At 39.8% G+C, this 18504-nt stretch overlaps 1 protein-coding gene across 6 annotated transcripts in view; it reads left to right on the top strand.

Moving 5' to 3' along the window:
* Positions 1-18504, top strand: part of TLN2 (talin 2) — a 450537-nt gene that overhangs the window by 323410 nt on the left and 108623 nt on the right. For 3 of the 6 annotated variants that reach the window (XM_079912034.1, XM_079912035.1, XM_079912036.1), the window contains 4 exons: positions 199-312; positions 7986-8120; positions 10046-10174; positions 12273-12375. In XM_079912034.1, coding sequence (XP_079768160.1) covers positions 199-312; positions 7986-8120; positions 10046-10174; positions 12273-12375 — 481 coding nt within the window. Of the gene's footprint in view, positions 1-198; positions 313-7985; positions 8121-10045; positions 10175-12272; positions 12412-18504 lie in introns of all 6 variants that reach the window. The other 3 variants (XM_079912031.1, XM_079912032.1, XM_079912033.1) reach the window with 1 other exon arrangement.

Below are 18504 nucleotides of genomic sequence, written 5' to 3'. Positions count from 1 at the left end.
GGTACTGTGTTGGCATCAGTGTTGGCAAGGGCCCAACGGGCTAAAGCTGCTGAGTGAATCCAGGTTCTGGGCCGGGCACCCCCAGGAGGGAAGGCACATCCACAGAACATTATCGCTGGGGGCGTTTCCCCACACACCCCATTTTGGTACGTCACCATCCTGGATGTGCTCAGTTTTCGTTTTCCTTGCTTCCTGTAGGCGGTGGCTGATCACATCCCTCAGCTGGTCCAGGGGGTCAGAGGGAGCCAAGCCCAAGCAGAAGATCTCAGTGCCCAGCTGGCGCTCATCATCTCCAGCCAGAACTTCCTCCAGGTACCACGGAAACGTTCACCTCCGTCTTCCCCGGAACCTCAACCCATCCCCACCCCACTGCCCACTTTAGGTGTGCTAGTTTCCAGAATACCTCATGCCATTATTCATAGCCAGGGAAATAAGAATCTGTGAGTGCATCTTCTCCAAAGATGTGGTGGTTTCTTGTGGCAAATATAGAATGAGTAAGTATTGTCGGTCTTTGTGAAGTGTGGCTAGGTTCATTTTCTTTTTAATTAAATATAAAATGTGAATATTAAGTTGTGAACACTCCCTTTGTACGTACTTCTTTCACATCTCTCGGCACTTTGTCTACTTGGATCTCCTAAACAGTCCATGTGGTTTGGCAAGTTTCTTCCTCGTCCCTGTCTATTCAGATCTGTACTTACAGGAGCCAGTGATGCTTCTATTTGGTTAATTCTTCAAGAGCCGTAGCTCCAACATGCAGGGATACAACATGAAATGTTTATGCTTCCTCACATTTTATCTTCATACATATACAAACGTATTTATGTATGTATGTATTCTCTTGGGATTCACTGTGTATTGACTGTTTTTCATATTAACATTTATATTATGAATATTTGTGAATTTGAATCATATTCTATACTCATATACTATACTCATTACTATACTCATTAGCTGTTTAGCTGTTCTATCATTCGACATACAGGTTGTTTTCAATTATTTGCTGTCATAAACAACCTGTGATATGATGAAAAAAAAAATCTTGGTGTGTGCTCAAATCTTTGTGCCCCTCTTTAATTGTTTCCTTAGGGTAAATTACTAGAACTAGAATAGCAAGCAGCTTATTTTTATCTTTGGGACATTGAGAATTGTAGCTTGGACAAGTTGTTTGTCTTCTGCTGTAGGTGGTTACAGGTCCTAGAATCAGTTGTGTTGTCCCACTGCTGGCAGGATCATAGGGTCTTATGATAGTACAGTGTGGACATGGTCCAGGGGTCACTGTCCCTGCCCTTGTTTTTCCTGTTTCTTTTGTTCTTTTAAGTTTGCTACTGTAGACGGATCAGATCTTAACAAGAATAAAGCCAGAATCAGAAATAAATAGAAATGGAATCAGCAGATCAACAAGTTTTAAACTTTTTTTAAAGTTTACATTTTAAACTCTTTTCATACATGTGGTAAAATTGCCCTTCCAGAAGGATGAATGAATCTAAATTTACAACTAGCAACATATGGAGCACACTTTTTATTTATTTTTTTCTCTTTGTTTTATTTTATTTTAATTTTTATTGGAATATAGTTGATTTACAATGTTGTGTTAGTTTCATGTGTACAGCAAAGTGAATCAGTTATACATATACACATAGCCACTCCTTTTTTAGATTCAAATGTGGGGTTATTTTTTTTTATTGGAGTATAATTGCTTTACCACGTTGTGTTAGTTTCTGCTGTACAATGAAATGAATCAGTTATATGTATACATATATCCCCTCCCTCTTAGACCTCCCCCCCATCCCACCCATCTAGGCCATCACAGAGCACTGAGGTGAGCTTCCTGTGCTTTATAGCATGTTCCCGCTAGCTACCTATTTTACTCATGGTAGTGTATATATGTCAATCCTAATCTCCCAATTCGTCCCACCCTCCTCTACCCCCTGTGTCCACATGTCTGTTCCTACGTCTGCACCTCTATTCCTGCCCTGCAAATAGGATCATGTGTAACATTTTTGTAGATTCCACATATATGCGTTAATATACGATATTTGTTTTCCCTTTCTGGCTAACGTCACTCTGTATGACAGACTCTAGGTCCATCCACATCTCTACAAATGACCCAATTTCGTTCCTTTTTATGGCTGAGTAATATTCCATTGTATATATGTACCACATCTTCTTAATCCATTCATCTGTCGTTGGACATTCAGGTTGTTTCCATGTCCTGGTTATTGTAAATAGTGCTGCAATGCAATGAACATTGGGGTACATGAGACCTTTTGAATTATGGTTTTCTCAGGGTATGTGCCCAGTAGTGGGGTTGCTGGATCATATGGTAGTTCTATTTTTAGTTTTTTAAGGAACCTCCATACAGTTCTCCATAGTGGCTGTATCAATATACATTCCCACCAAGAGTGCAGAAGGGTTCCCTTTTCTCCACACCCTCTCTGGCATATATTGTTTGGAGATTTTTTGATAATGGCCATTCTGACTGGTGTGAGGTGAAACCTCATTGTAGTTTTCATTTGCATTTTGGAGCACACTTTTTGATACCTCTTTTCCAAGTTGGGAAGTCAATCATTTTTTTGAAATGTTTTTGCCAATTTACTTGGTTACGTTTTTATTATTTGATCTTGCATGTCCTTGATTTTCACAATGTTAAACATTTTTCATGTTTCAGTTTTTTGTTTTTATTACGTGAACTTGTCTATTCATGCTTTTTATATACTCATTCTGATTTTTCTTATAAATTCTCATGAATTCCTTAAATATTAATAATATTAACTTGTGTCCTTGGTATTTATGATCTGGCACTTAAATTGTTACAGCTTTACTAAGAGCCATTGTATAGCATGCATATTAAAAACCTTAAAATTATGTGTACTTTTTGGTCCAGAAACATTTATACAAAAAAATTATGAACATGTACAAAATTTTAGTTACATAGGTGTTTATCATATCATTGTTTATTATATTTGAAAACATGGAAAATACTTAACAATACAAGATTGAAAAGTGCTAACTGATGTATACACAGGGTATTACATAGCTATGAAAAAGATAGACTATGTGGAACAAGGAGATTCGAAAACAGAATAAATAGTATTATCTTACTTTTGAAAATATATGTGCCTGCACATATGTGCCTTCACCCATGCATGGTGAAATTGTCCTGGGTTCTGAGATGTGAGCGGTCACTCGTTTCATTTTGTGTCCCTGTATTTTTCTAAATAGTCTATTACATATATTTAAGACACAGATTAAAGAGCTGTTCCAAGAAACACAAACATATTTAATAAGAAACTCCCTTTCAAATCTGTTTTAAATAAGAATTTCAAGCCACTAGCCCAGTTTTACTTCCCACTCCACCCCAAAAGACACATACTTTTTTTTTTGAATACCTTTATTGGGGTATAATTGCTTCACAATGTTGTGTTAGTTTCTGCTGTACAACAAAGTAAATCAGTTATACGTATACATATATACCCATATCCCCTCCCTCTTGAGCCTCCCTCCCACCCTCCCTATCCCACCCGTCTAGGTCGATACAAAGCACCGAGCTGATCTCCCTGTGCTATGCGGCTGCTTCCCTCTAGCTATCTATTTTACGTTTGGTAGTGTATATATGTCAGTGCTACTCTCTCGCTTTGTCACAGCTTACCCTCCCCTCCCACGCGCCTGTCCTCAGGTCCCTTCTCTACGTCTGCGTCTTTATTCCTGCCCTGCCACTAGGTTCATCAGTACCGTTTTTTTAGATTCCGTATATGTGGGTTATCATATGGTGTTTGTTTTTCTCTTTCTGACTTACTTCACTCTGTATGACAGACTCTAGGTCCAGCCACCTCATTTCAAATAATTCAAATTTGTTCCTTTTTATGGCTGAGTAATATTCCATTGTATATATGTGCCACATCTTCTTTATCCATTCATCTGTCCATGGACATTTAGATTGCTTATATGTCCTGGATATTATAAATAGTGCTGCAGTGAATATTGTGGTGCATATATCTTTTGGAATTATGGTTTTCTCAGGGTATATACCCAGTAGTGGGATTGCTGGGTCATATGGTAGTTCTATTTTTAGTTTTTTAAGGAACCTCCATATTGTCCTCCATAGTGGCTGTATCAGTTTACATTCGCACTAATGGTGCAAGAGGGTTCCCTTTTCTCCACACCCTCTCCAGCATTTATTGTTTGTAGATTTTTTGATGATGGCCATTATGACTGGTGTGAAGGGATACCGCATTGTGGTTTTGATTTACGTTTCTCTAATGATTAGTGATGTTGACCATCTTTTCATGTGTTTGTTGGCAATCTGTATGTCTTCTTTGGAGAAGTGTCTATTTAGGTCTTCTGCCCATTTTTGGATTGGGTTGTTTGTTTTCTTGATATTGAGCTGCATGAGCTCCTTGTACCTTCTGGAGATTAATCCTTTGTCACTTGCTTTGTTTGCAAATATTTTCTCCCATTCTGAGGGTTGTCTTTTCGTCTTGTTTATGGTTTCCTTTGCTGTGCAAAAGCTTTTAAATTTCATTAGGTCCAATTTGTTTATTTTTGGTTTTATTTCCCTTTCTCTAGGAGGTGGGTCAAAAAGGATCTTGCTGTGATTTATGTCATAGAGTGTTCTGCCTATGTTTTCCTCTAAGAGTTTGATGGTGTCTGCCCTTACATTTAGGTCTTTAATCCATTTTGAGTTTCTTTTTGTGTATGGTGTTAGGAAGTGTTCTAATTTCATTCTTTTTCATGTAGCTGTCCAGTTTTCCCAGCACCACTTATTGAAGAGGCTGTCTTTTCTCCATTTTATATTCTTGCCTCCTTTGTCAAAGACAAGGAGACCATCTGTGCATTGGTTTATCTCTGGGCTTTCTATCCTGTTCCATTGATCTGTATTTCTGTTTCTGTGCCAGTACCATACAGTCCTGATTACTGTAGCTTTGTAGTATAGTCTGAAGGCAGGGAGCCTGATTCCTCCACCTCCATTTTTCTTTCTCAAGATTCTTTTGGCTATTTGCAGTCTTTTGTGTTTCCATACAAATTGTAAAATTTTCTTGTTCTAGTTCTGTGAAAAATGCCATTGGTAAATTGATCAGGATTGCATTGAATCTGTAGATTGTTTTGGGTAGTGTAGTCATTTTCACAATGTTGATTCTTCCAATCCAAGGGCATGGTATATCTCTCCATCTGTTTGTATTGTCTTTGATTTCTTTCATCAGTGCCTTATAGTTTTCTGCATACAGGTCTTTTGCCTCCTTAAGTAGGTTTAGTCCTAGGTATTTTATTCTTTTTGTTGCAATGGTAAATGGGAGTTTCCTTAATTTCTCTGATTTTCTCATTGTTAGTGTATAGGAATGCAAGAGATTTCTGTGCATTAATTTTGTATCCTGCTACCTTACCAAATTCATTGATTAGCTCTAGTAGTTTTCTGATGGCATCTTTAGGATTTTCTATGTATACTATCATGTCACCTGCAAACAATGACAGCTTTACTTCTTCATTTCCAATTTGTATTCATCTTATTTCTTTTTCTTCTCTGATGGCTGTGGCTAAAACTTCCAAAACTATGTTGAATAAGAGTGGTGAGAGTGGGCACCGTTGTCTTATTCCTGATCTTAGAGGAAATGCTTTCAGTTTTTCATCATTGAGAATGATATTGGCTGTGGGTTTGTCATGTATGGCTTTTATTATGTTGAGGTAGTTTCCCTCTAGGCCCACTTTCTGGATTTCTGGAGAGTTTTTTCATGAATGGGTGTTGAATTTTGTCAAAAGCTTTTTCTGCATCTATTGAGATTATCATTTTTTTTAAGTTCATAGCATATTTACTGTTAATGAATTTTTCCCAGTTAGTATCTGAACAATATATACACTTATAAAATAAACATGATACCAGATGCTACAGTACAGATTTTCTTCTTTTTAAATTTTCTACATCTATACTCTCATATTCCATGTGATCCAATTCTCCGACCTCTTCCCTCTATTCTTATGACTTTGAAACCTTTAGCCAGGCAGCACTCCATGATGCCATTTGATACAAACACAATCATAAATACAAACACAAACTCAGGCACTTGGATTACAAGGCAATCAAATGGTTTTTATCCTTCAATTTGTTAATATGGTCTATCACATTGATTGATTTGCATATATTGAAGAATCCTTGCATTCCTGGGCTAAACCCCATTTGATCATGGTGTTTGATTCTTTTGATGTGCTAATGGATTCTGTTTGCTAGTATTTTTTGAAGATTTTTGCATCTATGTTAATCAGTGATATTGGCCTGTAGTTTTCTTTCTTTGTGACGTCTCTTTGTCTGGTTTTGGAGTCAGGTTGATGGTGGCCTCATAGAATGAGTTTGGGAGTATTCCTACCTCTACTACATTTTGGAAGAGTTTGAGAAGGATAGATGTTAGCTCTTCTTTAAATGTTTGATAGAATTCGCCTGTGAAGCCATCTGGCCCTAGACTTTTGTTTGTTGGAAGATTTTTAATCACGGTTTCAGTTTCAGTGCTCGTGATTGGTCTTTCATATTTTCTCTTTCTTTCTGGTTCAGTCTTGGAAGGGTGTGCTATTCTAAAAATTTGTCCATTTCTTCCAGATTGGCCATCTTATTGGCATTAGTTGCTTGTAATAGTCTCTCATGATCCTTTGTATTTCTGCAGTGTCAGTTGTTACTTCTCCTTTTTCATCTCTAATTCTGTTTATTTGAGTCTTCTTCCTTTTTTTCCTGATTAGTCTGATTAATGGTTTATTAATTTTGTTTATCTTCACAAAGAACCAGCTTTTAGTTTTATTGATCTTTGCAATTGTTTCCTTCATTTCTTTTTCATTTATTTCTGATCTGATCTTTATGATTTCTTTCCTTCTGCTAACTTTGGGGATTTTTGTTCTTCTTTCTCTAATTGCTTTAGGTGTAAGGTTAGTTGTTTATCTGAGATTTTTCTTGTTTCTTGAGGTAGGATTGTATTGCTATAATCTTCCCTCTTAGAACTGCTTTTGCCATAGGTTTTGGGTCGTCATGTCTCCATTGTCATTTTTTTCTAGGTATTTTTTTATTTCCTCTTTTATTTCTTCAGTGATCACTTCGTTATTAAGTAGTGTATTGTTTAACCTCCATGTGTTTGTATTTTTTACAGATCTTTTCCTGTAATTGATATCTAGTCTCATAGCGTTGTGGTCAGAAAAGATACTGGATGCAATTTCAATTTTCTTAAATTTACCAAGGTTTGATTTGTGACCCAAGATGTGATCTATCCTGGAGAATGTTCCGTGTGCACTTGAGAAGTGTATTCTGTTGTTTTTGGATGGAATGTCCTATAAATATCAATTAAGTCCATGTGGTCTAATGTGTCATTTAAAACTTGCACTTCCTTATTTATTTTCTGTTTGGATGATCTGTCCATTGGTGTAAGTGGGGTGTTAAAGTCGCCTACTGTTATTGTGTTACTGTCAGTTTCCCCTTTTATGGCTGTTAGCATTTGCCTTATGTATTGAGGTGCTCCTATGTTGGGTGCATAGATATTTACAATTGTTACTATCTTCTTCTTGGACTGATCCCTTGATCATTATGTAGTGTCCTTCCTTGTCTCTTTTAGTAGTCTTTATTTTAAAGTCTATTTTGTCTGATATGAGTATTGCTGCTCCAGCTTTCTTTTGATTTCCATTTGCATGGAATATCTTTTTCCATCCCCTAACTTTCAGTCTGTATGTGTCCCTGCGTCTGAAGTGGGTCTCTTGTAGACAGCATGTATATGGGTCTTGTTTTTCTATCCATTCTGCCAGTCTGAAGACACATAGTTTCCGTTTCAAACATTCCTAGAATGTACTGCCCCAGAGTATCTGATTTCGGTTGGCAATTTTGGGGGGAAACTAGATGGTTTTAATATTCCTTGTTTTAGGGCAAAGTAAGTTCTGGCTGATAAGGCGGCTTTGCTGTTTGGGTCTCTACTCTGACTCTTGCTGCCCAGGAGCTGTCTTACCTTCAGCTTTTCTCTCCATAGCCTGGAAGCAAGATGGTGTCCTCTGCTAAAGCCGCAGTGCCCACTGTCAGCGACCAGGCTGCAGCCATGCAGCTGAGCCAGTGTGCCAAGAACCTTGCCACCAGCTTGGCAGAGCTGCGTACCGCATCACAGAAGGCAAGTGGACCCTGGTCACGGCAGTTAGCTTGTCAGGAGCGGAGCTTTTAATTCCTTACTGTTGGTGTGACCTGGGTGCTCCCCAGGACCTGAACGCTGCCTGGCATATTGCTTGGTTCAGTTGTCCATTTCATCTGCTTGACCACTAAATATGCTCATGTGGATTGGCTTTTGCCCCTTTTAGCCGCTATCTCCTTGACTTAGTTATCACCTTCTGGTTACAGATGACTTTGGTTAAACTATGCTAAGTTGCATACTTCCCCTCCTCCCCTGCCCTGGGACAAGCAATGATCTATTTCTCACAGTCTTAGGGGAGACCAGTCATCAGTTTCTTGGCGCCAGGTAAACTGTGGGCACAGTAAGTGATGATATCTTCCAGGTGTTATCTTGTGAACTTAATAACATTATATAGGCAGCAAATCTATTTTGGAGGATCATCTATATTATCTTTGCCCTGAGAGGTTTCCACCTCTTAAATGGGAGCATTCACCTTCACAAGATCCTCGATAGAACAGAACTGGGGATTAATGCGTTTCTGTCTCTGGGATGTGTTAATTACCAAAGGGCCTCATTACTGTACTGTTTGATGTGGTATTAGCATGAAGTTCTAGCATGAATTCATTTTTCCTCATTGTAACAAGCCCTTTATAGAAGCAGGCAGCCTCATATATGAGCAAGGGAAGAAGGTTAGAAGCTGATTTGAATTTGTAACATAAACAGTGCACTACATCACCAAAGAAAAATATCTAGAGTTTTAGGTTATATCTAATAAAAAAGTTATTTTGAGCTCTCTTTCTCAAAGAGAGGTCTAGGGACCATCTGCACTGGAATCACATGGGGGCATTTAGGATGCAGGTTCCTGGGCCTCACTTCTGAGCACCCCAGTCAGAATCTCTGGTCATAGCGCCCAAATATCTGCATTTTAACAAGTTTCCTCAGTGACTGAACGACACACCCACCTCCAACAACTGCTTTGGAGCAGTGATCCCCGAAGTGGGACTCAGGCAACACTGTGCAGTGGATTCAGGAAGACTCTTTTTATGATTTTAGTATATAGTGTAGGGGTTAAGAATACAGGCTCTAAAATCAGACCACCTGCATTCAAATTCTCGCCTTGCCATTGACTAATTTTGTGACCTGGGCAAGTTACTTAACCTCTCTGCCTCAGTATTGTCACCTAGTAATACTCACACATAGAAATCAATCAAATAGTGTGTACTGCTGCTGTTGTTACTATTATCTAAAAAAGAAAGAAGTTAAGATACACCAGCATTTAATATACTTGTATGTGTATCATTTACTAACATTTACGTGTATCATTTATTAACATGCGTGTTGGGGGTGTGTTATCAAAGCATTTGGAGACCGCTGTTCTAGATGATCACCAGAATGAAGCAGTTTTCTTAAAAGTTTTTATTAAGGAAAAAAATCTTTCATAACCTTCAGTATGGAACGATAACGGTTTACAATCTAGAAATTTGTAAAGAGATTCAGTAAGATTGACATAGACTTGTCTGTAGAGTCCTGGGTTCCTTTGTTTATTCGTTCCTTCATCCACCCCATGCTTCCCAAGTTTTTGTGTGCACATATACTGTGCTAGGTGCCCCATGTCTAGAACCCAGACACAGTGAATAAGGATCCTCTTCGTTTGAGAGGTAATGTATTTCTGATATAAACAGCTTCAAGGAAAATTTAAGTATATCCAGTTATGAGACACACATAATTGATTATTTAGGGAACTTAGGACTGAGGTCCTGATTGAGCGTGATTTTGTGCTCTCAGGAAATGCTTGTTACCCTTGCTTCCTATTGCTAGATTTGGAGAATCATTGGTTGTATCCAGAAAGGAATTTCCTATGTTGCAAGGCACTGGGGATGCTTTTCCCGAGCAGACTGTTGTGCACATATTCTCAACTCTGTTGACAGGCCCATGAAGCCTGTGGTCCCATGGAAATCGATTCAGCACTGAGCACTGTGCAGACCCTGAAGAGTGAACTGCAGGATGCCAAGATGGCTGCCGTGGAGAGTCAGCTGAAGCCACTCCCAGGGGAGACGGTAGGAGATGTTGGTGGCAGCTGGGGTCTGGGACTCTACCTCTGTTAGGAAGTCACGACATTCTTAGAGTTGGGGGTGAGGGGTGGTCAGTGTGTCTCAGTTTCAAGTGTTTTTAATGCAAAGCCCTAGAATAGCCACATTGCTCTGGAACAGTATTATGATAGAGATGGCCCTGAGGGGGCCTCTGGTGATGGGCCTGTGTGTACCTGCCTGGGGTGTGGCTGGGGATGACCAGGCATCAGTTCCTATTCATCCCTCTTTTCCATCAACAAGACCTGCTGGCGTTTGAGGCCAGTGTTCTAATCCTGCAGGCTTTTTCTGAAAAGAATGCCCAGGGCAGCTGGAGGAGCTATGTTTAGACCTAGGAGTTCTGGCTTCTTGGTCCAGGTTGTGTCATCCACTAGCTGTAGGCAAGTCCCAATCTCCTCTATGTCTAAAGTATTTTATTTACGAAATGGGTGGCAATTAAGTTATAAACACAGGCCACAACAGCAAGTGGAATGTTGGCTCCAGAAATCTCATTTGATCACGTTATGGTACCTCCTGATGCCTGTGCCAGGGTTTTCTTGGCTAAAATTTTACCAGTCGTCCTCATTTGTATGTACCTGCTTTCCCTCACTCCTGAACATTACTAATAAAATAGCTTCATTTATTAAGCACCTCTTCTGCACTGTGTACACACACAGTCAGCCTAGTTTATCCTGATAGTAACCTAATGAACAAGTGTTGTTCACCCCATTTTACAGCTGAAAAAAAAAAGGTGCCCTGTTCTACTCAATGTTACCTGGTAGTTAGCATCAGAACCATGGGTTGAACCCAGATCTGTAAGACTCCAAAACCCATGCCTTGATCTTTCACAGTGAGAACTTTTACTCTTAGCTACTGCTGCTCTTTGGATAGAAACTAAAAACTTTTAGAGTATAAAAGGACTACCAGAGCATCTAATTTACCATTGAACAATGCCTGGTACGTAGGAAGCATTCGGAAAATATTTGTGAAATCAAGCTACCCCTGATTGTAAAAACAGGAAACTCAGGAAGTCACTTAACTAAGGTGCCCTGGCTAAAGAGAAAGTCAGTATTGGCTCCTGAGCCAGCAGCTTTGCAAAGTGGTCCAGGTATCCCTTTGCAGACTTCTGTGCTCCAGGAGCCCATGACACCTATTCTGCCTTCACATAAAACAACCGGTCAGTTAGAATGCAAGAAACATCATGTAATTTTTAAAGAAATTGTTTGCCCTAAACAAATGTGTGTACTGTGTTATACTGTTGGCTACAGTGGACTAGGCTCTGTTTTTTACTTGAAGAAAACGCCTCTCTTAGAAAACATGTTGTGGGGTTAAAACTGCATACATTTCCTGATGCTTTTCTGAACTCTTGCAGCGTGCCCGGAAGTTCTCTTCCAAAATGTTGTCCTCGTCTAGTAATTGAATAATTACCCTTACCGTAGGGCTTTATTGACTTTATTCTCTGAATTATTTATTCCGTTGACAAAGCAAGACGACGTGCTCGTCATGGGAAGCAAGCTCTTTGCCCGTTTTCATAATCTCATTTACCATCCCAAACCTCTATTCCTATTGCATTTCCCTCTGGTTAGAACTCAGCAAAGTATAATGATCAAATTGAACAATGTTAATGGTCCCACGTGCCAGGAAGGTGGAACAGCTGGATGTCTGCTCACTTCCTGCTAAGGCATAATTAATTCTCACTAAGGATTTGTTGCAGACTTCTGAATTAGCTTCTGAAAGCATAATACTAATGGCTACCATTTGTTGAGTACCTACGTTAATTCTCTGAAAACCTTCTGAGCTAGGTATTGTGATCTCAGGACACAGAGACTGGGAGAGTTCAGTGACATACCCCAATCTCTCAACAGCTAGCAAGTGGGGAAAGGAAGCAGAGGGCAGGGTGTGAACTCATTTGTTTATCCTGAAGCCTGGGTTCTTTCCCCTCTATCACCCTACTTCTTCTTAGTGCCATTGGTGTATTAGGTGGGAAAGAGTTGAGGCCCAGAAGTTTGATCTGCATTATTTTGGGGCTAAGACTTTAGTGGATGATTTGCCTCTTCTAAGCTGTCTTCCTCCTTGACTCTTCTTACAGCTGGAAAAATGTGCTCAGGACCTGGGAAGTACATCTAAAGCAGTGGGCTCCTCCATGGCGCAGCTCCTGACCTGTGCTGCTCAAGGCAATGAGCACTACACAGGTGAGACTCACACCCTTCGTGATGCCCTGAGGCCAGGTACAGACCACTGGGCTGGTGCGGGGAGTTTGTTGATTTGACAATGAACCTGACTTTTTTATTTCAGCAGTTCAACACACATTTTTCAAGCACTTTCAACATGCTTGTTACTGGGCTTGATGCTAAGCGTACAAAGACTAATCAAATATGATTCCCCCAAACTATTTGAGTCACCCCTATTAGACTATAAGCAGATGGTAATTATAGACCTCTGCAACTGTGTATGTCTCTTGAAATCCCACTAAAGGAGAGAAAGAAAGAAAAAGTCAAAGAAAATGAGAGAGAAGAAAACAAATAAGATCTCAGTGAAGTTGTCGAAGGTGGAAGGAGACAGATGAGTGGTAACTGAGAGACCCCAATAAATAAAAACCTAAAGTTGTCCAGGGATAGGGAAGCTAACAAGAAGCAAGCTGATTGGTGCTGCAAAACTCTGGGAGGGTTTGAGCCCTGGAGACACCAGGTACCCCTGAACCAGGAGTACTGTATAAGCAACAGAATGTATAAGGAAAAATACCTGGTGATACAAAAAAAAAAAAAGAATGTTCTCATAGTCGGAAGTCTGTTTCTATCTAAAATGGAGATAACAAGAAGTTTCAGTATTAGCCCATTACTTGAAAATGAGAACTACATCAGGACTTCCCTGGTGGCGCAGTGGTTAAGAATCCACCTGCCAGTGCAGGGAACACAGGTTCGAGCCCTGGTCCAGGAAGATCCCACATGCCACGGAACAACTAAGCCCATGCGCCACAACTACTGAGCCTGCGCTCTAGAGCCTGCGAGCCACAACTACTGAGCCCACGAGCTGCAACTACTGAAGCCCGCATGCCTAGAGCCTCTGCTCTGTGACAAAGAGAAGCCACCGCGATGAAAAGCCCGCACACCACAACGAAGAGTAGCCCCTGCTCACCGCAACTAGAGAAAAGCCCGCATGCAGCAACGAAGACCCAACACAGCCATAAATAAATAATTAAATAAATCCATCCATCCATCCATCCATCAGAAGAAACCTTAAAGAACTGAGTGGCTCTATAAGTAGGAATCAGGTGAAGAGGAGATGGACTGTTGCTTTTGTTATATAGTAGTACGGCTTGAATTTTTTTTTTTTTTAAATATACATTACTATTAAAGAATAATATACATCCAGAGGAGAGTATAAGTCCTAAATGTATATCTTCATGAGTTATCCCAAATTGAATACACCTGAAAAACCCCCACCAAGATCAAGTAATGAGCATTTTTGGCGTCCCAGGGGAATTGCTGGGTCATAGGCTGTGCGGCCACTCAGCTACAGTCCTTCCTGCGGTATCTGAAATTTCCACTTGTTCTACATCCTGGTCACCACATCTGCTTTGTCAATATGAGCCATTCTGTTGAGTGTGTCGTAGAATCACATTATGGCTTTAGTTTGCGTGTCCCTGAGGAACAGGGCAGTTGAGGATATTTTCAGTTTATCAGCCATTTGGGTACCTTCTTTTGTGAAGCATCTCTTCATGTCTTTTGCCCATTTTTTTAAAATATGAGTTTTCTGCCTTTTCCTTATTTATTTGCAGGAGTTAGTTGTCACATATATATGTATTTCTTGTATCTTGTGGCTTACCTTTTCACTGTTTTAAAGGTGTTTCTTGATAAACAGAACTTAAATTTTAATATAGTCCAATTTACACTTCTCCTTTATGGTTAGTGCTTTTTGTGTCCGATTTAAAAATGTTGCTTCTCCAAGTCATGAAGATATTCTTCTCTGTTATAGTCTAAAGGCTTTGTTGTTTTACTTCCATATTTAGAACTACGATCCACCTGGAATTGAGTTTTATATGTGGGCAAACCGGGTCCTAGTGTAGTTGCTTTCGCACCAGGGCATCCATCCATTTGACCCAGCACCACTTTCTGAAGCGACCCTCCTTTCCCCAGTGGTCTTGAGGGCAATTTCATTATAAATTAAGGGCATAAATGTGAGTCAGTTTCTGAACTTTTGCTTCTTTTTCATTGCTTTAATTGCCTGATCTTACCTTAGTACCATACTTTCCTAATCATTGCAGTTTTATACTAAGTGTTAACATCTGATAATGTGAGTCCTCTGTCTTTGTTATTCTTCCTCAAGTCAGTGCTGACTTTCCTTGACCCTTTGTATTTCCACATCTATTTTAGAATCAACCTGTCAATTTGTACCCTCCCTCACAAAAAAACCCTTTCGCTTGTTTTTTTATTTGTTTGGTTTTTTGATCGGGGTTACCTGAATCTGGGGATAATTGAAATCTTTACATTACTGAGTCTTCTAATCTGTGAATGTGGTATATCTCTACATTTATTTAGATTTCCTTTCTCTCAATACTGTTTTATAGTTTTTTGCATAGAAGTTTTTGTTTTCATTAGAGTGTGCGTCATAAATCTTTTACTTTCATTTTTTCTCTATGCTTATATTTAATGCATGTGTATGCATGCATACCTATGTGTATCATGTAGTTCTTTCAGAGGGGGAGGAGTTGTTTGTTGATGTGACAGTATTTTCCATTCAATTGGAGTATTTGGTCTGTTTATATATAATTACTGATATATTGACGTTTGTATTTGTCATCTTACTATTTCTTTTCTATATGTCCTACCTATCCTAGGCTCCTTTTTCTCTCCTTTCTTGCTTTCTTTCAGATTTATATGTGCTTTTTAAAATCTATTTCTCTTCCGTTGATTAGTTTATTAGTTGTACATTCACTGCCTATTCTTTTTTTTTTTTTTTTTTTGGTAGTACGCAAGCCTCTCACTGCTGTGGCCTCTCCCGTTGCGGAGCACAGGCTCTGGGCACGCAGGCTCAGCGGCCATGGCTCACGGGCCCAGCCGCTCCGCAGCATGTGGCATCTTCCCAGACTGGGGCACGAACCCGTGTCCCCTGCATCGGCAGGCGGACTCTCAACCACTGCGCCACCAGGGAAGCCCTTGAACAATTTTTTAAAAGTATAATATAAGTTAGTATGTTTACCTCTTCCTGGACAGTGCAAGAATCTTGGGACACTTAAACTTCATTGACCTTTCTTCCAACTCATTCATTGTTGTTGAGTGCTTTAATTCTACATATATTTAACCTCCTCAGTACTGCCTCAAAGTTGTTTTATAGTCAGTATTGATTAAATGCTCCTCCATATTGACCTTTCCATTGCTGTTCATTCCTTTCTGCATTGCAATGTGCTTCCACCTGGGATTATTTCCTGTCTGCCTAAAGAACTCCCTGCATTAATTCCTTTAGTGTGAGTCTGCAGTGACCAATTCTTTCAGTTGTTGTTTGTTTAAAATGCCTTTGTTTAGCCTCTATTTTTGGTAGATAATTTTACGTGTTGTAAAATTTTAGGTTGGCAGTTATTTTCTTCCAGCATTTGAAGGTGTTATTCCGTTGTCAGCACTTGAAGGTGTTATTCCGTTGTCAGCACTTGGAGGTGTTATTCCGTTGTCTTCTGGCTTCCTTTATTTCTGTTGTGAAGTCAGCTGTCGCTTTACCCTTCCACAGGTCATGTGGTTTTAGTTTTCCCCTCTGCTACTCGTTTTTTGGATTTTCTCAGTCTTTGGTTTTCAAACACTGTGCCTAGAGGAGTTTTGTTTTGTGTCGTTTTGCCTATTTATCCCACTTTGGGTTTTAGTACTCCTTAAAGATGGGATTTGCTGTCTTAGATCAGTTTTGGAAAACTCAGCCACTATATCTTCAAATGCTGCTTCTGTCCCATTTTTTTCTCTCCTCTTTGTACACTCCAGCTACCCCCTATGTTAGATATTTTCACTGTTTTGTGTGTCTCCTATGCTCTTTTCTATATTGGCCATAATTTTTCTTCTCCATGCTTTATTCTGTGTGGGGTTTTTTGGATTTATGTGCAGCTCACTATTCCTCCTACTTTCAAACTCTTCTATTGAGTTTTTAATTTTAAATGTCATATTTTTCAGTTTTATAATAACCTTTTGATGGCTTTCTTGTACTTTCCATTTCTCTGCTGAAATTCTCTATCTTGTCATGTAATTTCTTCAACATAGTTTTTACATTTACTTAAAGTCTAGGTTCAATAACTCCAATGTCAGGATCACCTACGGGCGTCTTGTTATTTGTTTTGTTTTCTGTTTTTTTTTTTTTTCTTCTTGGTTTTCAACTATTGACCTTATCTCTTGATGTTTCTGATTTTTTTTTAATTTAATGCTAATCATTGGTATTTATATTGTAGAAATAATTTGAGGCTCTAGATTGTGTTTTCTTCCGTACAGAGGATTAATCTTTTATTTTAGCAGGTGGTTAAAAAAGGAGAAGATCACCGTAATACGAGCGGAACCGAACTGATTGGATATTGCAACGTCCATTTCCAGTTTACCTTGTAGGGTGTAGCCCTTCGTGCCTCCTGTCTAAACATCTGTGATGTTTATGAGGACCATTCTGATTGTTGAGCTCAGAACTATGCTTCTTTTATCTTCCCATCCCCATGCGACTTCAGAAAGTTTTGCTCAGCCTCTCAGTTTCTGGGCAACAGTTTACAAATTAGAAAATGCCTTGAAGGGGGGAAAGCAGTGTTGTACTCACTTCTCTGTACTTTCTTTCTCTTCCAAGGTCTTGGCTTTCTTTACCTTGGTTCCTTGGTATCTCTCCAGTGCCTTCAAACAGATGTTTTGTCTGTATTTTTCCAGAGTTTCTAGTTGTTTCTCTGAGGGGGAGGGTTCATCTGCAATAAGTTATTCTTTCCATCACTATAAGGAAAATCCTCTTTGGTTCTTCAAAAACTGTGTATATTTATTACTTTGAAAATAAGAGCACAGTAGGAGCACAAAAAGTTACCACGGCACAGTGTAATATAGTACCTGCAACAGTAAGAATGTACAATTCTGTCCTCATGAGAGGGTGAGGGAACGTTCCACAGCAGAACTGACACCTGATCGGGGTTTGAAGGATTATTACGACTCACTTAGCTTTCAAGGAGAGAGAAAAGTGTATGTAAATTCTTAAAAGCTTAGGGCATATGAGAGATGTAGTTTCAAGAACTTCTACACATTCCTGAAATCTTGCCAGATTTTGTGTAGATGATGAAATGGATTTTTAATGAAGGAAAGACTGCTTCACAAGTTGCGTCATCCAATACTGATAACATCCAGGATGACAGACTGTCTAGTTGATGTCTGAAGAACGGCCTAGAAGTATCCCCATTTCATTTTGGCAGGCGCCAACTAGGTGGTGGTGGCGGACTTGGGAACAGCATATGTGAAGTCCCAAAGGCAGGAGAAGAAGGCTGATGAAATGAAGTGAGAGGATCCAAGTAAAAGGCAAGGAGGTAGGGAGTAAGAAGATAAGGCTGGGAAGGTCAGCTGGGATCAGATCGTAAAAGGCCTCATAAGCCAATTTAAATACATTGAAATTGAAGCTCAGAGCATGTGAAAATACTGAAGAATTTGCATCTGTCGACACAGTCTCGATTGCCCTTAATGCACTTTGCCCTTCTTTTCATGTGCTGATAAATTGGAGGGAAGCAAAGTTGGAGGCAGGGAGACCAGTGAGAAGGCTGTTGCATTCATCCAGATAAGAATTGTTAGTGGAGATGAAGGATGGATTAAAGAAAAAGAGACCTCACGGTTGTTGGTGATGGATTAGAAGTTGGTAGGAATGGGAATAGGGAAAGCAACACGGACAGCTCTAAGTTTAGCCTGATAGCTGAACGAAGAGTTGTATGAGTCACTGTGATGGAGACACAGGGTCACTGGCAGGCATGTTGAGGGCTGGAGTTTAGGGATGCCAGGTTCAACTTTATTATTATTATTGTTGTTGGGGGGGCTGCCCTGGGTCTTTGTTGCAGCTTTTCGTTGCGGCACGTGGGCTCGGTAGTTGGAACTCATGGGCTTAGTTGCCCCACAGCATGCGGGTCTTAGTTCCCTGACCAGTGATCGAACCCACATCCTGTGCATTGGAAGGCGGATTCTTAACCACTGGACCACCAGGGAAGTCCCAGGTTCAACTTTAAATGGATTCAGTTTGAAATCCCTGCAGGATATCCACAGAGAGGTGCCCATTAGGCAGCTGGATATTTACCTCTGGAACTCAGTAGAGAAGTCTGGGCTGGAGATAAATATTTCTAAATGTTTAAT

Source organism: Stenella coeruleoalba (genome assembly GCF_951394435.1).
Source record: "Stenella coeruleoalba genome assembly, chromosome: 2".
NCBI classification, from domain to species: Eukaryota; Metazoa; Chordata; class Mammalia; order Artiodactyla; family Delphinidae; genus Stenella; species Stenella coeruleoalba.
The sequence above is the reverse complement of the archived record's forward strand: the minus strand, read 5'-3'. Positions and strand labels throughout refer to the sequence as shown.